A 22,572-nucleotide genomic window follows, 5' to 3' on the forward strand; every position below is an offset into this window, starting at 1 on the left:
CAAGTGTGAGATTGTACAATTAAAAATAACTTAAGGGAATTCATTTGTACTACCTGTAACAAACAGATGCATATACTTTTCAGTAGCTCATCACATAAGAACTCCAAAGTTAGAACTCCAAAGTTAAACGTGCTTGACTTGGAGTGATTTAGGAATGAGTGACCTTCTAAAAAGTTTCCTAGAAAGTGTGTAAGTGAGGACAAAACACACTAAAAATCTTGTGTTGGTCTGTGGAGCCGGTCGTTGATCCTAAAAATGGATGGACATCTTAGAAAGGGTTATCCACAGAGAGTTCTGACCAATGAGGAGTTGTGTGGAGTCTCATCGTGTGAAGTATCACCATGTGAAGTATCGTGAAGTGGAGCCGCTAAGACTTCAAACTTAAGGGGTGTAACAAATGGTAGGTTCTCTCTCCCAATACGATGTGGTTCGGCGATGAATCAGGTAGAAGCTGATGGGCTTGTAACAGTCCAAACACACTAGAATGAAAAAAATCTATAGATTTGTACAAGTGTGAGATTGTATAGTTGAGGATGACTTAAAGGAACTAATTTGTATTTCCTATAAAATGCATCTACTTTTTAGTAGTTCATCCATAAGAATTCTAGAGTTAAGCGTACTTGGCTTGGAGCAATTTAGGAATGAGTGACCTTCTGAGAAGTTTCCTATAAAGTGTGCGAGTGAAGACAAAAATATGTTGAAAATTCTTGTATTGATGATTTGTGGGATTAGTTATTGATCCTAAAAGTGGATGAACATCTTAGAAAGAACTATTCACAAAAGGGTTTTGACTGATGAAAAATTCTGACTAATGAGAAATTGTGTAAAGTGTCACCGTATCAAATCTAAAAAGTATTACATGATCTACTCTCTATTAAATGTAATGTAGAAACAAATTAATAAAGATTGAATAAAGTATATATTCTTAAGTTTCAACATTGTTGACTAAATGACCATAATGAAGAGAGTTCTCTCTCAATCATACCTTTTTTTTAATCTAAAAAGATGAAATCTTACTAGAAAAAAAATCCAAACTTACAATTGATTAATATTTTATAATCAAATAATTTGAATACTCCACCCAAAAAATGGGACGACTTATTCATTCAATTTATCTTTCAATATTTTTTTAATAAAGAGATGCTAAATTTTGGAATATTATTCATCTTAGATAAAATTTAAGCTATGTTGATTTTTTTTTTAAATAATTAAGCAATAACAATACAAGTATGTTAATAATATTCTACATAATAATAAATATATCGTTGAAGCCACGCTCTCAAGCAAATAAAAATATTTTAATAATTATTAAAAACTTGAAAGTTCTACAATAACTTTTTTTCCCTTCAAAACTCCTCCAATTCCCCCAAAACATTTCTATATAAAATTATTATAAAAATAAAATAAAGTAATAACTACTACATTTTGCACATAAATTTTTTTTCCAATAATTTCTTTCAATAAATATATTATAAATATTTATTCCATCCAATAACCCCTTCTTAAATATTTAGATATATATTATTATAAAAACCATTATAAGCAAATATATATACATAAATATATCAAAATAAAATAATAAAAAAATAGATTTTTTAATAATTATTGAAATGATACAAATATATCAAATTGTTATACTAAAACAAATAAAATCATTTTAAAATCACACATCTTATTAATTATTAAATTAGTCTCATTTTAAATACATATTAAAATTTAAAATTTGGATAATATATCAGAATTAAAAAAAGTTGTGCATCGGAAGTATATTATTAAAATTTCTATTTATCTTATGTCTCGGAGTTCAATTTCATCAAATTATATCTAGCTGTGCAATAATTTTATAACACACGTGCCTCTATCTCTCTACTTATTATGTGATTTGTTTTCTCAGTTCTCACCATGCAAATAACAAATGAGTTGTTGCTTTTTCATTTGTTTGTAGAAGCTAAGGGCAAGTAGGGGTAATTTTCCACGCAATTATATTGTATAAAATGACATTTATGAACTTAACGTCTATTTTATGTATGTTCTTGGAAACAGGGGTGGACTAGTAATCAAAAATCAAATTGTGCACATTTTCTCAATTTAAAAAAATTATATATATGTATATATATAATTTTATCTTCCTTAATTTTATGTATTTGAATTTATTCTCTTGATATTTTACTCGTTGCATATACATATCTTAAATTTTTATATTTCTTATTAAGTTATCGGTCCGTGGCTACTGGTCAAGGTGTTTTTGTTCTTCTTATTAATTAATTTTTTGAATAATGTATTCTTGAATCTTGAAATTTAAAATAAAAAAGTAAAAGTAAAACAAATTAGCCATTTTAATTTTTATTTATTAATAAGTTAGATGAAACAATAGCTCAATGTGAATCTATGATAACAATTAACAAGTTGCAAACGTCTCTGCTAAGACAGAGAGTCCAAAACAAGTGTGGCAATACATTTCACTGACCATGACATTGCTGCAATTTTCTATACTCTAGTTTGAACTTTCAAACAAACTTTCCACTGTGTTTTAGCAGGGTTGAACTAGACCTTTTCACATACTAATGGTTGATTTTAATCGGAAAAAATTGACCTACTTTGGTTTTGGGAGATTTCAGATTACTAAACGTAATGAAATGGTTTTAACATATTTTGGTCCTTTACATATATTTTTTTTTGTCCGTGGATGTATCTATTATCGATTTTGCATATCGTTCTTGATGCATTTTTACTTGGTTGGATATTCTTTCATCTAATTCAATCCATCTTAAAGAATTATATGTATTGAATTCTTTTTTAATTATATATACTCAACAGGGAAGACCATTAACGTATATCACTACTAGAATTTCTCTTATTACATGCGATTTTCCTTGCAAATTTTTAAAATTTGCAGGAAATGTTGTTCTTACAAGTTTTTCTGCGAAATTTTATCTGTAGGTAATACTTTCGTGGATAATATATTTTTTAAAATTCGCAGAAAATTTTCTTACGAAATTTCTTGCGAAAAAAATTCGTAGGAAAGTTTTCCTGCAAAAAAAATTCACAAGAAAGTTTCGTGCGAATTTTTTCACAAGAAATTCTGCAGGAATATTTTTAATGAAAAAAATTAAAAAAATTACTATAAATTCTATCAATAATTCTTCAACTTTCAAATGCTCACAATGAATTCATACGAAGCATTTGTTTCCATGTCTCTAACATGTGATACATAATCTTTTAAATTCTAAGATTATAGATTATGAGTTTAATGCTCAACTATACAAATCAACTTATAAAATAAGTGTTACCCCAACTTATATACTCTTTAATTATTTTATTTTCAATCGATGTGAGACTTAAATTTTTTTTTTAAATATTAAACTTATAAATTTAAATATTTTTATTTTTATTTTTCCTACGGATTAAAATTTGTAGGAAAATCCGCAAGAAAAATTACCTGCAAAATTTTTCTACCATTTAGTAAACATTACTTGCGAATTTATTTTTGCAAGAAAATCTGCAAGAAACAAAATAAAATTTTTACAATATTTTCTGCAAATTTTTACCATGAAAAAAAATTTCTATGATCATTAAGATTTTAGCAAAATTTGTAAGAAATATCTGTAAATTATTTTTCGCAAATAAATTCGCAAAAAATTTCTGCGAATATTTTTTTGCAGGAAAATTCGTAAAAAAATTCTGGGAATATTTGTTTGCAGGAAAATGACATTTTTCTAGTAGTGTATTAAGATAAGCTGTGAAATTATATTAAGAAAGTAAATTTTAAACAATTCAATTTTATAAAATACATTATATATATATATATATATATATATATATAGAGGAGGAATCCATTTATTAGACTTACTTTGTTCAATAATTTATATCTGATAACACATTTTAACGATCTGTTATTTTTAAAAGTTCTTAATACATAAATTAAGTTTATAAATTTTTTTAATAATTTAAAAATTATTTAATATTACGTTTCATTAATTCAAAAATTTTGGAATTTTCAACTATAATTTTTTAATATTTTAATTTTGACCATATTAGGGATGAATGTGGGATATCAAACTATCTTAGCCATTTTAATTAGTTCCGCATTTTTTTTTTCATTTCCATTTATGTTTTTTTTTTTTTACTAAGCAGAATTGCTATAACCTAAAAATTGTACCTTTAAAAATCATATCAAGAAAGCTTTTGGCAGGAATTTTGACGTGATTATGGAAATGCTGATTCCTGTAATGCACACAAAATTCAGGATAACGGGATAAAGTTTTTGTTTTACAATTCCATGGAAGACAATTCTAAACAAGTTAAACGACACTGTCCCAGCAACATCACAAGAATTTTCCATAATTTTTTGAGCACTGATTTTGGTGTTTATTATTATCTATCCCACGGATAATGTTTCGAATGCTCATCCACGATGGTAAAACTAAAATTGTTTTGGAAAAGCATGTTACACGGGGCCAGTTATGATATTTATAATTTGCACACATAGCATAATGGTAAAGGTTGTCCAGCTGAGAGAGGCTTTACTTTGTAGTTGGTCAAACTTAACGAAGCAAGAAATGGGATGGAAAAGTCCTCTAGACTTCCACAAGAAAAACGTCTTCTTGGGATAGAAGAGAAAACATGGATGGACACAATACAACACAACACAACACAACATCGTCCAATACAAGCTCTTTCCAATTGTAATCTTGGCCCGGGTGCTAGGATCTGCTTTCTCAGGGAACTTTAGTTGTCTTTGCTGAAACGGGGTTTCTCAATCTTCATGGCTCTCTCAGGTATTTGTTGACTTTGACTCTTCCCCTGTTGCTTCTTCTAGAAATCAGAATATGCATCATGTCAAATGGGGTCTCCCCACTTCTTTTAGCTTTCTTCACATCTTGTTTACCTTGAGCTTTTGCTATAAGATACTTAGTTCAGGTAGCAAGTAAGTCCTTGCTTTTTTGTGATTCATATTGTTGCCTCACCAAAAGGGGTAGAGAGGGGATACAATTCCTTAGAGGGGGTGTTAATGGAGAAAGATAACTGAAAAAGTGGCAGTTTTTGGCACCCCAGAAGCACATGAAAAAGAAGGGGTGTCAATTGGTCAAGTCAACTTTGCCCCTTTTGGACTCAGTTCTCCAAAATTTATAATGGCATGAACATTTTTCTTTCTCATAGAATATTGCAGCCTTGTAGATTGGAGAAGATCAAGTTGTGTGTACGAATGTAGTCTAAGCAATTTTAGGTTCTTGATTCATCTCAATTTGATCCTCTTCCTTGCATTACAGCAATGAGCTTGACAAGGTGTTAGGTCCAGAATCTGTTGCTTGAGCTGATGAAAAGTAAAAATGAGAATTGAGAAACGTGACTTGTTTTTTTATCAGCTCAAGAGACTGCAGTATTTGTTCAAAGTTTAGTGTGATTTCCTTATTCTTAATATCATCACAAACCAGTGAAAACATTAAATGCACACTGATTTATGATAATAGTTTATTGAGTAAACAGTTTAGTTAGTCTTTGATAGATGTAATGTCAGTCATGTTATTTTCTGGACGATGAAAAATGAAATTAATTCGTCATCTCTGAACGATAAATATGCGTTTAATTGTTAAATTAGTAATGTGTATTCCGTTGATCAGATTAGCTTCTAAGGTTTGTGACAAAGGGACTAATTTAACTGAAAAATGCACATTCAAGAACCATAAACACTATAAGCATGTTTGAATAAATTTCCCCAAAAGAACTTAAGAGAAAAACAGAGTAATGAAACATGAAATTAGTGTTTTCATAAGTTAAAATTAACTTTTGCATTGGTTAAAATTAAGTTTTTGAAGAAACAATATGAAAGAGTTTCTATAAATTAACTTATGCTTGAGCTGATTTTAGATTATGGAGAAACTAATTTAATTTTTTTGTTCTCGTTTTCTTCTCTTGGAAGTGCTCTCGAATAAATTTACCCAAACAAGTCATTATTTGGACTAATTTGACTGTTTGCTCATAATTTACTAATAATTGGTAAATGAATCTGATAAGGTCTTTTTTTTTTTTTTTTTAATATCTTGATATCAGATTTAGGCATTTGGAATTGAATTGGAATGAGTATGCAAACATTTCCATCGGAAGTTTTTGGAAATTTCTGCTACCCTTGTGCCAACATTAGTGACTGTGTTCTTGTTCCACTGGAAGAAAAAGAGTCATATTTCCTTGCCTAAGTTGTGTTGCAAGATGATGGTTCTAGATGTGTTATCTTCTGGTCCAACAGGAACAGCCATTTCTCAAACTGTAGAGACCATTGCCGAGTTCCTAATTACTGCTAACGAAGTGCTTGTGAAGAAGGATAGTTTTAAGGAACTTGCAGCTTACATGGAAAGAATCAAGCCTATATTAGAAGAATTAAAGAAAGGAAAAGTCAGTAATTATGAGTCATTTAACCAAGCCATTGAGACCATGAATAAGGAAATTAAAGATGCAAAGCAACTGGCTCAAGAATGCAGCAAGAAGAGCAAGGTTTATCTGCTAATGAACAGCAGGTTCATTGTTAAGAGCTTAGAAAATCACACAGAACAGCTGAGTAGGGCACTTGGTCTTCTGCCTTTAGCCACAACAGGTCTTTCTTCAGGAATCCTTGAAGAAATTGAAAAGCTATGTGACAATATGCAGAGTGCTGGATTTAAAGCAGCTCTAGCTGAAGAAGAGATTTTAGAGAAAATTGATTCAGGGATCAGGGAAAACAATGTCGATCGTTCCTATGCCAATAATTTGCTATTTCTCATTGCTCAGGCTGTTGGGATTAGGAATGATAGGTCAACAATAAAGATGGAACTTGAAAAGTTCAAGAGTGAAATTGAAGATGCACGCCTTAAGAAGGACTTGGCTGAAGCTAGGCAAATGGATCAAATCATTGCTTTGTTGGAAAGGGCTGATGCAGCTTCATCACCTAGGGACAAGGAACTCAAATACTTTGCAAAACGCCAATCTTTGGGTAGTCAAATCTTGGAGCCTTTGCAGTCATTTTATTGCCCCATCACTCAGGATGTTATGGTGGATCCTGTAGAAATTTCATCAGGGCAGACATTTGAGAGAAGTGCAATAGAAAAGTGGTTTGCAGAAGGAAACAATTTGTGTCCCATGACCTTGATTCCTTTAGACACATCAATTTTGAGACCTAACAAAAAGTTGAAACAATCCATACATGAGTGGAAGGATAGAAATATAATGATCACAATTGCTACATTGAAAGAAAAAATCCAGTCTGGAAGCGATGAAGAAGTGCTGCATGACCTGCAAACTATTCAGAAATTGTGCGAAGAAAAAGAGCAATACAGGGAATGGGTGATACTGGAGAATTACATAATAACTCTCATCCAAATTCTATCAAGACACCGTGATATAAGGAAACATTCTCTTGTCATCCTCGGCATGCTGGCAAAGGATAATGAAGAAGCTAAGGTACTTAAATTCATACTCTCCTTATTGATATTTTAACAAGGTGCATACTGGATAGCAAATTTACTACATTCAATTTTTGGCTTTATAAAGAGATATATGGATTAATGAATGCCATAGTTATAGATAAAATAAAATAAATGCATTCTAGACATTTTGGTTAAAACTGATTCTAGTTTCTATAACACAACTATAACTGAATTTCCCTTTAAGCTAGATTCTAGAAACCAATCATAGACAAAAAAGAATCTGGAGAAGAAATTCGAAGTTAATGTGAATATGTGATGCAATCTATCTGACATGCAAAAGGATCGATTGGTTAGGACCTTTCTCATCCATTCCGCACCAGCATTAAACATTATAAAACACTACCAACATAACGAGCTTGTGAATCAAAAATATTTTCAACACAATTTTATCCAGAATTTTGATCATGTTGCACTCCTTAATCCTTTCTCTTCTTTTAACTAACTCCTCCTGATTTTCTTCTAAACCTATTTCATTTTATATGTCTACAAAATTGATGGTTGTATCTCCTTTTTAAGTGTTGCTTTACATCTACACACGATTTCATAATGGACATTCAGCCATGCTATTGAACTTTCTTATCTGCAGGAAAGAATTTCAACCGTTGACCATGCAATTGAATTAATTGTCCGGTCTCTTGGTCGTCGTCCAGAGGAAAGGAAGTTAGCAGTAGCATTGCTGCTCGAATTATCCAAATATGATTTGGCACGAGAACAGATTGGAAAAGTTCAAGGTTGCATACTATTATTGGTGACTATGACTAGTGGAGATGACAATCAAGCTGCTAGAGATGCAACTGAGCTATTGGAGAATCTTTCATACTCCGATCAGAATGTTATACAGATGGCAAAAGCAAATTATTTCAAGCATTTATTGCAGCGTCTCTTCACAGGTTCGTTTTTTAACCTACATAAGTTGAGTCAGTGTCACAGTATTAGTATTCCATAGCAAAATTATCTCCCCTTTTCTCTTTCTTTAAGAAGATATGCATGTAATATAAAAGATTGGAACCATATATATATATATATATATATATATATATATATATATGTATATATTTTATCGTGTGCAACCCAATAGAATAATAAACTTTGTTACGTTTTTTTCTATGAAGTTTCTAAGAACTAAATAAATTTTAGTTAAGGACAACGTTGGCTACAAAATCACAAGGGTGATTGTGTGAGAACATCAGAACAAGCCTTTAACATAATCTGTTTCTCTCTCGTTCTGTGCAGGACCGGATGATGTAAAGATGATTATGGCAACAAGTTTAGCAGAAATGGAGTTAGCAGACCACAATAGGGAGTCCTTGTTTGATGGTGGTGTACTGGTTCCTCTTCTTCACATGTTTTCAGAAAATGATCTTCAGGTGAAAACAGTTGCTATTAAAGCTCTTAGGAATTTGTCCAGTTCAAAGAGAAATGGACAGGATATGATAAGACAGGGGGCTGCACGACCGCTGCTTCAGCTCCTTTTCAATCAAAACGTACAAACCGCAAGTTTGTGGGAAGATGTAGCAGCCATAATTATGCAACTGGCTGCATCAACTATTTCTCAGGATGCTCAAACACCTGTTTTATTACTAGAATCTGATGATGACGTTTTTCATCTCTTCAATTTAGTTAGTTTCATGAAGCCTGTTGTGCAACAGAACATTATCCAGACCTTTTATGCCTTGTGTCAAACACCCTCGGCTTCATATATCAGAACCAAACTAAAAGAGGTATGAATCTTACTGAAGCTAACTTCACTTACAACAGCTAGAAGTGTTTGTTTGTTGAATCACTACACTAATGCATTAAAGAGAATAGACAAAACTCTGTACATTCTAGCCCTACGAATATTGCATGCCTAATCTAGCAAGCATCCAGGAAGCAATTGCTTTCAGAGTTGTTTTTAAGCACTCTATTAAGTTTAGGAATTCACTACATTTGGCTTATATATGACAAACAAACTTGTTCTCGTATTTCCATAATTTCCTGAATTTTCATTCTTCAATATCGATATGCCATGGCTGATTTCTGATAATTGATGGTGTCATAGCTTGCTAGTCTTCTTAAAATTTTATACCTTATGCTTTTTAACAAAATTAATACGTACATATAGACCTTATGGCTATGCCAATATAACAAACACATACACTCATAGTTATACCTTATGCCTTGTAACAGAATTATTACATACATTATACATATATACCCTATGGGTATGTCAATATATGGTGGATTGAGGATCAAAATTTCCAGTGTTTGGCTTTAAGTTCACTTACTGTTGTTCCGCCACTCCTTCACTTGTCCGGATCTAAAATGTTGAAACTATTTTCCAGTTTTTGTTGCATGTTAATATACCATTATTGAATTGTCTGCTTATTTATAAACAGTGCTCAGCTGTTCCAAAATTGGTTCAACTGTGTGAGAATGAAAACCTAAACCTTCGAGCAAGTGCTGTGAAGTTGTTTTCATGCGTGGTGGAGAGTTGTGATGAAGCCATCGTACTGGAGAATGTGGACCAGAAGTGCATTAGTACTTTACTCCGGATCTTAAAATCTTCATCTGATGAAGAGGAAACACTTTCTGCTATGGGAATAATATGCTATCTTCCAGAAATTGACCAGATAACTCAACGGCTTCTTGATGCTGGAGCACTGCCAATCATTAAAAGTTATGTCCAAGATGGGAAAGACAGAGATCATCTAGTAGAGAACGCCATTGGTGCCCTATGTCGATTTACAGTTCCAACAAACGTGGAATGGCAGAAAAGTGCAGCTGAAACCGGGATCATAACTGTTTTAGTGCAGCTTCTTGAGAATGGAACCACCTTGACAAAACAGCGCGTGGCACAGTCTCTTGCTCAGTTTTCTAAAAGTTCAATTCGCCTGAGCAGGCCAATACCAAAGCGAAAAGGACTATGGTGCTTCTCAGCTCCTGCTGATGTTGGCTGCATGGTTCATGGAGGAATATGCTCAGTGAAATCATCATTTTGCCTCTTGGAGGCTAATGCAGTGGGACCACTCACAAGGACTCTTGAGGACTCTGATCCTGGAGTTTGCGAGGCTTCTTTGGATGCTCTATTAACACTAATTGAAGGTGAAAGACTGCAGAGTGGTAGTAAAGTTCTTGCTGATGCAAATGCCATACCACTAATAATAAGATATCTTGGTTCACCCTCCCCTGGCTTGCAGGAAAAGTCTCTACATGCTTTGGAAAGGATTTTTCGGCTAGTCGAGTTCAAACAGACATATGGAGCCTCAGCTCAAATGCCTCTAGTTGACTTAACTCAGAGAGGCAATGGTAGCATTAGATCATTGTCAGCCAGAATATTGGCACATTTGAACGTGCTTCATGACCAGTCTTCATATTTCTAAAGGAAAATCTTGGTTCAAGTTCGTGTACTCAGGAGCTAAGATTCGGATAACCATGTGGAACTAACCTTCTCTTGATCCATTCACTGTGCATGACACAACTACATGCTTGGACAGGAAATGGAACATTTGCTTCTTTAACAGTGATAACTGCTTTCCTCAGTGCACCAACATATTGTTTCACTTACCAGGAGAACCCCACAAGGATATGGTGTTCCTCAATCTTGTAACCATTTGACCAAAAAGTTTTGCAAGTGTGCACTTGGCTAGTTCTCATGGAGTATCCCATTAGCTCTTAAACAATTGTGACCAATGTTGAGTTGGGGCTGTTAGTGTGTCATGGAATCAGCACCATTGGACATGCAGGGATTTATTTGGGGCCTATATTAAACGTCTCAAATAATATATAGCTTGTACATTTGAAGATTGATTGTTGTTATTGCTTGCTGTAAAATGAATACAGAATTCCCTTTATGGAATAATAATTGTATTCTTTGCTATTTGAACTCATTGTGATTCTTCTTATTATATAGTGAAAAGGTAGCGAAACATCTCTTTGTTATGACGTTGAGAACTGCACAATAATATTTATGCCACGCAGGAATATGTTGGCACAGGATGTCTATTAATCATATCCATAATATATATTGGAGTGCTAATATTAAATATTTTTTAACACATTCTTTATCAATAGTCATTTTTTAAAAAAAATTATAAAATTATGAGTGAAACTCGTTGATTCAGAAGTAAGACTCTTAAATTTTTTTTTGTAAATTTAATAAATTTTAGTTAATAATAGTAAGGGTGTTAAAAGGATACGTATTAAAAAAATGTTTGTAGTTATGCAACACGCATACAATAACAGACTATTGGATGAAAATGCAATCTAGAATTACACATAAGTTTGGAGCGGTTATTTTGATACACACTTGTTTTAGTATTATTATGAGCTTCCATGATGTTGATGTTGATGTTGATGGTTTCTTTTTATAAGCTAAGAATTTATTAATCACAAGTGGACTCTGCATAAAAAGTGCAAGTCATAGATAAAAAAAAATTGTTCCAAAAATAAGAAAAAATAATAAAATTTAAGGGACAGTTGCACAGATATTTAATTATATTGGTCAGTTCTAAAAGTTTTTTAAATGATCTAGAACTTAACTTTTACGAATAAAGAGATAAAGAAAACTTGTTTGGTGCCAGTTGCAATCGTTGATGAGTGGTTTGACATTTTAGATGATTGGTAAATTCTGTATTATAATAGTACCATTCCGTTATTATGTCATATTTTAAGTCATAAACTAATTTTAAAAGATAACATTTAAAAAAATGTCATTAAGATTCATTTTAATGATTTAAAAGACTACATCGAAATATAACTGTTTTTATTTTAATGTTTAATTGAAATTTGCGCTATAAAATCATTGTTTGTAGCATTTCTAATAGGTAAGGTGCACTTTTAAAAGTACTACTCAAAATGAAATTAATTTTGAAAAATGAAGTTAAGAAAATATACTTTAAATTAATGTTTTAAAATTTGATTTAGACAATTTAATTTAAATTGTAATTCATATTTGTGTTTTGTTTTTAAAAGTATAAATATATGGATCTTTTCATTCTGTAGAACTAACTTTAATTTTAACAGTTATTAATTATTTTCATTAACAATAAATAAATCTGAACTTTCTAAAATCAATTTTCACCCTTTTTTCTTATAAAAATATACAGCCAAACACCACACTTGTCATTATCCTATGAAATAATTGAACCATGGGTTCTCGATCAAGCTATTTTTTATTTTTTATTTTGTAAACCAACCACACTGTCTGAAGTGAATTGTCTGAGACAACAACTTCAAGTTTCCAAGTTCCAACATTTGAGGAACTCAAACCCAAAAAAGATTTGTTATGTAATGAATCAAGTGAAGCAAATCCATGGTTACACTCTAAGAAATAGCATAGACCACACCAAAATCCTCATTGAGAAGCTACTTGAAATCCCAAACCTTCACTATGCACACACGGTGTTGCACCATTCCCCAAAGCCAACCCTTTTCCTCTACAACAAGCTGATTCAAGCCTACTCCTCCCATCCTCAACACCAACACCAATGCTTCTCCATTTACTCCCAAATGCGCCTTCATGGCTTCCCACCAAACCAACACACTTTCAACTTCCTCTTCTCTGCATGCACTTCCCTTTCTTCCCCCTCCCTTGGCCAAGTTCTTCATACCCATTTCATCAAATCAGGCTTTGAACCTGACCTCTTTGCTGCCACTGCTTTGCTTGACATGTATGTCAAAGTGGGTACTTTGGACCTTGCACGCCAACTGTTTGATGAAATGCCTGTAAGAGGGGTGCCCACATGGAATGCTATGATGGCTGGATGTGCAAGATTTGGTCATATGGAGGGAGCATTGGAACTGTTTAGATTGATGCCTTCTAGGAATGTGGTGTCATGGACCACTATGATATCCGGTTACTCGCGGAACAAAGAGTATGGGGAGGCTTTGGGGTTGTTCCTTAGGATGGAGCAAGAGAAAGGCATAGTGCCTAATGAAGTAACCTTGGCAAGCATTTTGCCGGCTTGCGCAAATCTTGGAGCACTGGAGATTGGGAAGAGGGTTGAAGCATACGCAAGGAAATATGGGTTCTTTAAGAATTTGTATGTAAGCAATGCTGTGTTGGAGATGTATGCAAAATGTGGTATGATTGATGTAGCTTGGCGGGTGTTCAATGAGATTGGTAGCATGAGAAACTTGTGCTCGTGGAATTCAATGATCATGGGTTTGGCTGTCCATGGACAATGTTGCTTGGCCCTTGATCTTTATGATCAAATGTTGGTAAGCAGCTTGGTTTACCTTGTCCTTAATTTCATCAAATTAAATTATTCATTTGATTCCTATAGTCACTCCATTTTAAGCTTTAATCACTCAATGAGAAAACTGCAAGTTTAGTCCTCATACAAGCATAAAAGTTAAGTTTTGCCAACATAAACTTTCTAGCATTATAAAATCACTACTAATTTTTTTTAGTGGTGACAAATCGCTAAAAAAAACTGCATGGGAATAAAACTTATCATTTTTCTCATACAGGGACGAGAACTTAAAATGAGGACAGCTATAGGGACTAAGTGAATAGTTTAACCCTTTTAAGAAAGTGATTTTGAACCTTGGGAAGTTGTAAAGGATACTAACTATGTATGTCTGTGTTTCTGATGGTGCCAGGGAGAAGGAACTTCACCTGATGATGTGACATTTGTGGGCCTCCTCTTGGCATGCACTCATGGAGGCATGGTTGAAAAGGGCAGGCATATCTTCAAGTCAATGACCTCATCCTTCCACAATACTCCCAAACTAGAACACTATGGATGCATGGTTGGTCTCTTAGGCCGTGCCGGGCAATTAAGAGAAGCTTATGAGATCATACATAGCATGCCTATGAAACCAGACTCGGTGATATGGGGGGCTCTATTGGGAGCTTGCAGCTTCCATGGTAATGTTGAGCTTGCTGAGATTGCAGCTGAGTCTCTATTTGTGCTTGAGCCTTGGAATCCGGGAAACTATGTCATTCTTTCCAATATTTATGCATCAGCTGGCAAATGGGGTGGAGTTGCAAAGCTCAGGAAGGTGATGAAGGGAAGCCAAATTACAAAGTCAGCTGGACATAGTTTCATTGAAGAGGGAGGTCAACTGCATAAGTTCATCGTGGAAGATAGATCACATCCTAAAAGCAACGAAATTTTTGCCTTGCTTGATGGAGTTTATGAAATGATAAAGCTTAATAGAAGTGCATTTGAATGTCATTTGGATCAGGGATTTTACAACTAATCACAAGGAATACAATACATAGTAGATACACCAAAATTACCACCATGGAATTTTCATTCCCTTTTGTTCTAGCAAATGTGTTGGCATGATCAGTTTTCAATATTGACAAAAGAAAATGATATATATATATATATATATAAAAGAATAAATTTTCATATTAGTCTTTAAAATTACAATAATTAGTCTGTATAGTCTCTAAAATCATGAAAAAAAATTAATTCTTAAAATTAGTAATTATTAGTTATTTTAGTCTTCTCGGACTATAAATTAGAGATGACAATATAGGTTGAATTCCGTGGATCAACCCGTTTATCTTTTGTGAGTTAGATTGAATAAATAAACCTACAACCTACCCAACTGGTTAGCTAGGTGGATCAATCTGTCAATCCACTTTTTTTATGTGTTTATAATATAAGGATATTATTTTAATCACATATTTTTTACACGTACATTTTTCATTTATATTGTCTTTCTTTAATGGAAAGTATATTACATTTATCCTTTATATGAAAAAATATAACTCCTCTAATCAATTTTATAAATATTAATAAAATTATATATTGAAGTGATAATTTATATTAAAATATTTTAATAGAGAATTTGTTCCGCTTTAAGTGAGTTGACCATCATTATTATCCTTACTATAAATTAGGAATGACAATAGGATGGGTCGGAGGTGAGTTTTGCTTTCCCTATTGCTGCTGCTTTAAAAGGCAAGACAGGTTCGGGTTTTAAATAGTGAGTTTATATTTTTAAAACCCATCCTCATCGGATTTTGTTGGGTTCGGGTAAATCCATGGAGATCCATCAATTTTTTTATAATTTTAATTTACTTATACATTTTAAATAAGTTAAATTATAAGTTAATAATTATATTATAATATAAATAATATATATAATAAAATAATAAATAAGAAATAATTTATAAATAGAAAATTTAAGGATTAAATTAAATTTTTAATTAACCATATAAATTTAAACTTGTTACTTAATTATTGTTATAATTTAAATTATTTAATTATTAAAATAATTAGTTTGTATTTTTTTATATTTATAAAAATTAAACAAATAACTTTAATTTATATATATGTATATATATATATATATATATACACACACATATATATATTTCTCTACTGTAAAAAAAAATTAAGAGAAATGTAGCTGGACAAGTACATGGTGAGGCAGGGAGTTACATACCCGAAACAAGTCAGAGAAAATTCATACCCAATCAAAACAAGTTTTCCCAATCAAAATCGAGTTGGGGTTAGATAGGTACCCATGAAATGGGTGTAGTTGTCATGCCTATTATAAATATTTTCAATAATTTTGATTCTTAGTATCACTCAACTTAATCAGTAACTTCATTGTATATCAATCAATTTGTTCCAAGGGACCAAATTGAGTTACATAATTACTAAATTTTGGGATCAAATAGATAATGGTAGTCAAATTCAATAATATATTAATTGATTTTGTAATGTTAGGATCTAAATTAACTAATTGCGTAATGACCCAACATGATCTCTGCATTTAACTTTCAACTATTACCAACAGAAAATATAAATACAACTACCTAGGATGAACATACATACAATACCTAGATATATACATCATAAGAAAGCGAGTTAAGAACCTAACTCAATCTTACAAAGCCAACTTATAATGTGAGGATTGCTCCTCACTATATATATTATTATGGTCTTATTCCTAGTCGATAAGAGATCTCCAATATACCCCCCATGCTGAGAATTGGATATCTCAAGTGTGAAGTTTGCACAACCATGTTCCTAGATGATGTGAGATCTCCAACACATTTTCCCCACGTCGAAGATTAGACATCTCTAGCATGAAGTTTACAAAACTGGACATATGTGGGTGGTCCGAAAATAGTTTAATAATGGGTGGCCTGATAAGTCGACTAATAATTGATAATCGCTAGGATATAGGCATTTGTGGGTGGTTTACTAATAGTCCAATAGCAAGTGGTCTAATAAGCCCACTAACAATTGATAATTGCTAGGATATAGGCTCTAATACTATCTTAAAAAATGGGTTAAGAGTCTAACTCATCCTTACAAAACCAATTTATAAGGTGAGGATTGCTCCCTACTTATATAAACTATTATAGTCTTATTCATAGTTAATGTGGGATCTCCAACACACACCCCTTATGTCAAGAACTGGATATTTTGAGCGTGAAGTTTGCATGGCCATATTCCTAGATGGTATGGGATTTCTAACACAACCCTTCACGTTGAGGACTAAACATCTCAAGAGTGAAATTTACAAGACTGGACATTTGTAGGTGGTCTAATGACAACCTAATAGCGGGTGGCCTGATAAGTTCACTAATAATCAATAACTGCTAGGATATAGACATCTGTGAGTGGTTCAATAATAGTCTAATAGTAGATGACCTAATAAGTCCATTAACAATTGATAACTACTAGGATATAGGCTTTGATACCATATTTAGAAAGTGAGTTACGAGCCTAACTCAACCTTACAAAATCGACTTGTAAGATGACGAATACTCCCTACTTATATACACATTATTATGATCTTATTCTTAGTTGATGTGAGATCTCCAACAATACATGCCATAATATATATATATATATATATATATATATATATATATATATATATATATGTATGTATGTATCGCGCTCGCGTGTGTGTGTGTGTAAAAGTTTAACAACAACCGAAATAATATAATAATTATATAAGTACATAAATATGTATAATAATCCAGTGCTAAAATAATAATCCTAAATTGTTGATCAAGCAACACACACAATAACTACAAAAGGTAGCAAGTAAGCTACATCGCCAATCCAACATGGTTTTTTCGACTTAACCTCTACCTCTAGCTTATCCCTATCATACTCCCACATAAATATGATCATTGTAGTCCAACTACAAGAAAACATGTAAGGGCAATATAGAATTCAAAGGGATCAATATAATAAGTATAGAAGTAAAAACAACTATACTACCAACAGAAACAATCCAAGTGATTTCAACACATCATCAACTTGTAACTTTTCAACACAATGCAACATGTTTTACAACTTGAGCAACACAACAACACCAACAACACCTCAATTTATCATTCAACAACAAAGTAAATCATTAACCATTCATCATACGATATGAATATCACATCTCAATCAACACATCATCTGCACAATACAACAACTATAAGCGTTGGTCACGCATTTAACTAAGAGACGTTGTGCAACACAAGTGAGTAGTCAAAGTGACTTGACCCTATTGAACCAACAATACAATTTTTTCATTCCAACTAGATTAACAACCATTTTTTGGATAAAAATCCACAACAACATGGTTTCTTAGATTTTGTAACTTAAACTAAGAAAGTCTAATATTCCTATCAAAGTAGAATAACTTGGGTGTGGGTCTACCACAATATTAGCATACATAATTAAGCCTCCTATAGGATAAGTTCGCCAACTACCATCTAAATATTATGACCCTTCCATTACTGAGCTAGGATTTTAGCTTCAACCTTATACCTTACTGTAATTTGGTTTCTTTATAAACATATAACTCGACTTGGCCCCCATATGGATCAATAGTTGGTTACTTTATAATTAGTATAGTTTGACCTAATCCCTATAATATGGTCGTTTTATAGATGGTATGACTCAACCTGGCCCCCATACCTCATTAACTAAGGTCCTAGAGGAGACTCACAATCCACTTTAGGATGCAACTTCTTAAAAAAGGTTTTCAACAAAAATGGACTCTTAGAGTACCATAACACAATATCCTCACAATGGGATATTCAACTTTAAAATGATTTATCCTCTAACCTTAAGTCAATCAACACAACACAATACAACTTAATGTATTAAACATTCTCAACACAACCACCTAATATTTTAACATACAACTCAACTTACAACTTCCAACCATTTAATCATCTATATACATTATCCTATGTCAATGTATAAAGATTCAACATCACACATCCACACATAACATGTATCATTATTACTTACTCACATTATGTTCAAAACTTAGCCAAAAACAACACATTTTCATTAGACAACCCACACTCAACGCCATTCTCCCCTTGTAACGTAGCAAGTTGTTTTAGAAGGCCTAAAAGCCCAGTATGGGTGATTCAGTAGCCCAGAACGGGCCGTTCCAAACTACTGAATTGACCTATAAAATGTAGTTGAGAATGGGGCATTCCAAACCCTAGAATGGGTCGTTTTGGTTGGAGTACGGGCCGTTCTAGTTGGAGTACGGGCCGTTCTGGAGGAAGTACTGGCCGTTCTGGATAGAGAACGGGCTGTTCTGGATGAGTCCTAGAACGGGCCGTTCTGATTTCAGAACAGGCTGTTCTGCATGTGATTTTTTCACATGATGAAGGCGTGCAGGACGGGCCGTTCCAGATTCGGAATAGGCCATTCTGGCCACTCCTGGACTTCTATAAATAGTGTTTGGGTGGTTGAGGAGAAAGTGAAGCTTTTAGAAAGAAGTTTTAGAGAGAAGAACTTTGGGTATGTGAGCTCCTTTCTCTCCCAGATTTCTCTATATGATTCTTTTTCTCCTCTAGATCACTAATGCTTTCTGTCTTTTCTTGAAATTCAGATTAGGAAGCTTGCTTTGGGAGGATTGAAGTTCCGAGTTGAACTTCGGAAGGGAATTCTACTTCTTCTCAGTTATTGGCTATTTTGAGCCAATCTTCAGGTGAGGGAAACTAGAATATTTGTTGTTTAGGTTGCATGTGAGTTTAGAAACTCAATTGATGCATGAATGTTGAGAATCCATAGATGGATTGAAGAAAATCTCATTTTTTTGGGGTTTTTAGAAAAAGGAGGATTTTGATGATTTTGATGCATAGGTTGGATGCATGTGAGATTTAAGTTTATTTTGATTTGTATGGAGCCTATGCATTGTATTTTGTGTTTGCATGTGGCTAGAGTTGTTGGTTTGGATGAGAGTTTTGAAACTCTCTGACTAGGGTTTAGGTTAGGCGCAGGTTGAGCGCGCCAGGCGTGGAAGAGTTTAGGGCTCTCGGGTTAGATGTTGAGCCAGGCGTGATTTGGTTGCGTCAGGCGTGGAGACTCTTAGGAGTCTCTGTCTCAAGGATACCGAGCGTGAGTTGAACGTGTCGGGTGTGGATGAGTTTTAGGACTCTCAGGTTGGGATTAGGCTGGGCGAGCTTAGGTTGTGCCGGGCGTGAACATGTTTATGAATAAAATGATGCTAATGCATGTTAAGTTGAAGTTTTGGATCATGTATGTATGATATATGATGTATGCTGAGGTGTGATTCATATGTATGCATAGTGATGATATATATGAATGCTTAAATATGATATGGCATGAGTATATGTTCATATGTGTATGATTATTGATCATAATGGTGGGTAGACCATGTATGATGTATGATGCATTATTGCATGTGATGTCTTATGGCATGTGTATGATTGTTGATCATGATGGTGGGCAGACCATATATGATGTATGATGCATAATAGCATGTGATGCCTTATGGCATGAGTCTAGCCTAGGACTTGAGGAGGAGAAAAATATTTTCGAACTGGAAGAGCTCACATAGAGTCTCTTAAGAGAGTGGTGCTTGGATAGGCCACTGATATATGAGAGTGGTGCTCAGGTAGGCCACTAGATTTGGGAGTGGTGCTCAGGTAGGCCACTAGGTTGGGTGAGTCTCCTCTAAGTCCTTAGCTAGTATTGGAGCGGGGTATGAGGTCGAGGGTTATTCCCTTAACCAAGTACTTGGGAAGGTGGGTGGATCCTTGCGGATAGTCGGTGGGTGAACTCCACAATTGACTTGGTTATGCATGCCAAGGTCGTGGTAAGCTCGTACCCAGCTGTGCTAAGCCTGACGGTGGATCTGGACTTTCAATTGTGTAAGTGACATCATCCAAGTAAACCCGAGTGAGGATTATATCTTGTTTAGCTGTGACCGAGCGGGCGCATTGGACGTGAAAACGGTTAGGGTGGTTTCGGTAGGATGGAATGTCACTTATATAGCTCTGTTGTTAGGGAGATCTCCTAGGTGTATGCGTGACGACGCATTAGATGATTGATGTGCATTGATATCTGTCATGAAATGCATTTATTGCATGATTATTAATATGATGAAGTATGGTGTTTGACTTCATGATTGGTGGATTGTATTTTATGCATGAGTAGTATTGGATAGAGTGTATGGTGACTCTATGAATATGATTGATAGTTGGATGGTTGTGTAGTATAGATTATTGTTCCATACTTATATGATTGATTTTTGAACTCTAGCTTATCCTTCTGTTTCCATGTCGATGGGCTGCGATGATCATACCTTGTATGAGAGCAGGTCAGGGCTAGCTTGGAGGTGGGGTGACCGCTGCGAGACGGGGAGTTTGATCCTCGTGTTAGAGTTACCATTTTGGGTAACAGTTTCGTCTGTGCTTGACCGGCACTAGAGTCATATTATTTTTGGGATGACTGTATATATATGGTGTTTTATTTTATAACCAAAAACTTAGTTATTTTTATTTTTATCTATACCTGTATGTATGATTTATCCAACTTAATATTTCTCTTAGTTCACTAGTAATAGTGCGATTCCACTAAGTGTAGAGACCATGGCGGGTCGTTACACCCCGTGTTTAGCGTGAAATGAGACAAAGAGCCTCTGCCTCGCCCACATCTAACGACAATATACCTACAACAGTGTGGATAAGGTAGAGAGCCATGTTGCTCTCACGCTTAGTGTGGTCAAAATCCACGTCCAACATCATTTCAGACAAAGAGCCTGTATACCTAATTCACACCTAGCGTCACTAAACTAGCGTCCATCGTCGTCTAAGCAGAGAGCTTTTGTCTTGATCACACTAGGCATCACTCAACTAGGGCCTAATGTCACCAAATTAGATAACTCCAAGGCTTCCATGTTTGACACCATTCAACCCACGCCCAATGTGACCAAGTCAGAAAGTTCTCCTCAAACTCATGTTTAATGCTACCAATTTCGTGCCCAACATTAGTGAGATAGAGAGCCTCTAACTTATGTCATATTCGTCGCCTTGAAGTTGTGCCCGACGTAATGGTGAATCATGCACTTAGCAAATTTACAAATTGACCTAATTCCACCTGAAACTTAGGAAATCCAAACATGCAAAGTACCAAATAACATCCATACATCATTCCTAATTCATTTTCAACAAAAGAAACACGCAACCATTAAATAGCTCAAATTCTACTAATCTTCTCCAAGGTACCAAAAGCCTGAAGAATAGAAAACCTAACCTTCAAATTTACAACAATACAGCCACCAAGATATGCAATTTAAGCAACAATCCAAGTGAAAATCAATATAGAGAACATGAAATCAACAAAGATCAAGTATAGATTCTCTTACCTCCAAAATCACAAGAATCAAAGAAAAAGAGGAAGAAGAACTTAGCTTTGAGAACTCTACATCGACCCTATGGGATTCTAATTCCCAACTCTCCAAACTTGAATCTCTACTCAACAACTCTACTACAATCTTCTACAATTCTCAGGAAGGCTACAAAGAAGAAGAATTTCATAATTCTAGAGTTCTTCTCTCTAACTTCTTTCTAGGTTTCTTTAAGAAATGAATTATCAAGCTTAAGTCTTAAAGGATTTAGGGTTTAGAGTTTAGTGTTTAGAAAATCTTATATTTTTCCCTACAAGTCAAACTTGACATCTGTTCAGAAACATTTCTAAACAATTAAAGTTCCTCAAGAATTTCTAAATTCTAAGCTTCTTAACAATGAACAACAATTCATCATAAATACAAAAACCAACAAAATTAATAAAAAAAATATACTGTTAGAAATTATGCCAATTTTAGAAACTAAATTTGAATAAAACCTCAAGTCAATGACTAAGTTTGCTTTTTTATAATAATG

The 22,572-nt window shown here is 33.8% G+C and overlaps 2 protein-coding genes across 2 annotated transcripts; both read left to right on the plus strand.

Annotated features, from left to right (window-relative positions):
• The first annotated feature begins 4,468 nt into the window (after positions 1-4,468).
• LOC109807867 (U-box domain-containing protein 44) lies at positions 4,469-11,326 on the plus strand. Its single transcript, XM_020370552.3, has 5 exons — positions 4,469-4,778; positions 6,052-7,431; positions 8,044-8,347; positions 8,691-9,178; positions 9,836-11,326. The coding sequence occupies exons 2-5, from the start codon at positions 6,208-6,210 to the stop codon at positions 10,817-10,819; spliced, it is 3,000 nt and encodes a 999-aa protein (XP_020226141.1). The 5' UTR covers positions 4,469-4,778; positions 6,052-6,207; the 3' UTR covers positions 10,820-11,326.
• Positions 11,327-12,576: 1,250 nt separating this feature from the next.
• On the plus strand, positions 12,577-14,721 carry LOC109809224 (Pentatricopeptide repeat (PPR) superfamily protein). The gene is made up of 2 exons (XM_020372472.3): positions 12,577-13,658; positions 14,043-14,721. Exons 1-2 carry the CDS (start codon positions 12,729-12,731, stop codon positions 14,643-14,645), a joined length of 1,533 nt encoding a protein of 510 aa, XP_020228061.1. The 5' UTR covers positions 12,577-12,728; the 3' UTR covers positions 14,646-14,721.
• The last annotated feature ends 7,851 nt before the right edge of the window (positions 14,722-22,572 follow it).

Source organism: Cajanus cajan, chromosome 5 (genome assembly GCF_000230855.2).
Source record: "Cajanus cajan strain Asha chromosome 5, NIPB_CcT2T_4, whole genome shotgun sequence".
Taxonomy (NCBI): domain Eukaryota; kingdom Viridiplantae; phylum Streptophyta; class Magnoliopsida; order Fabales; family Fabaceae; genus Cajanus; species Cajanus cajan.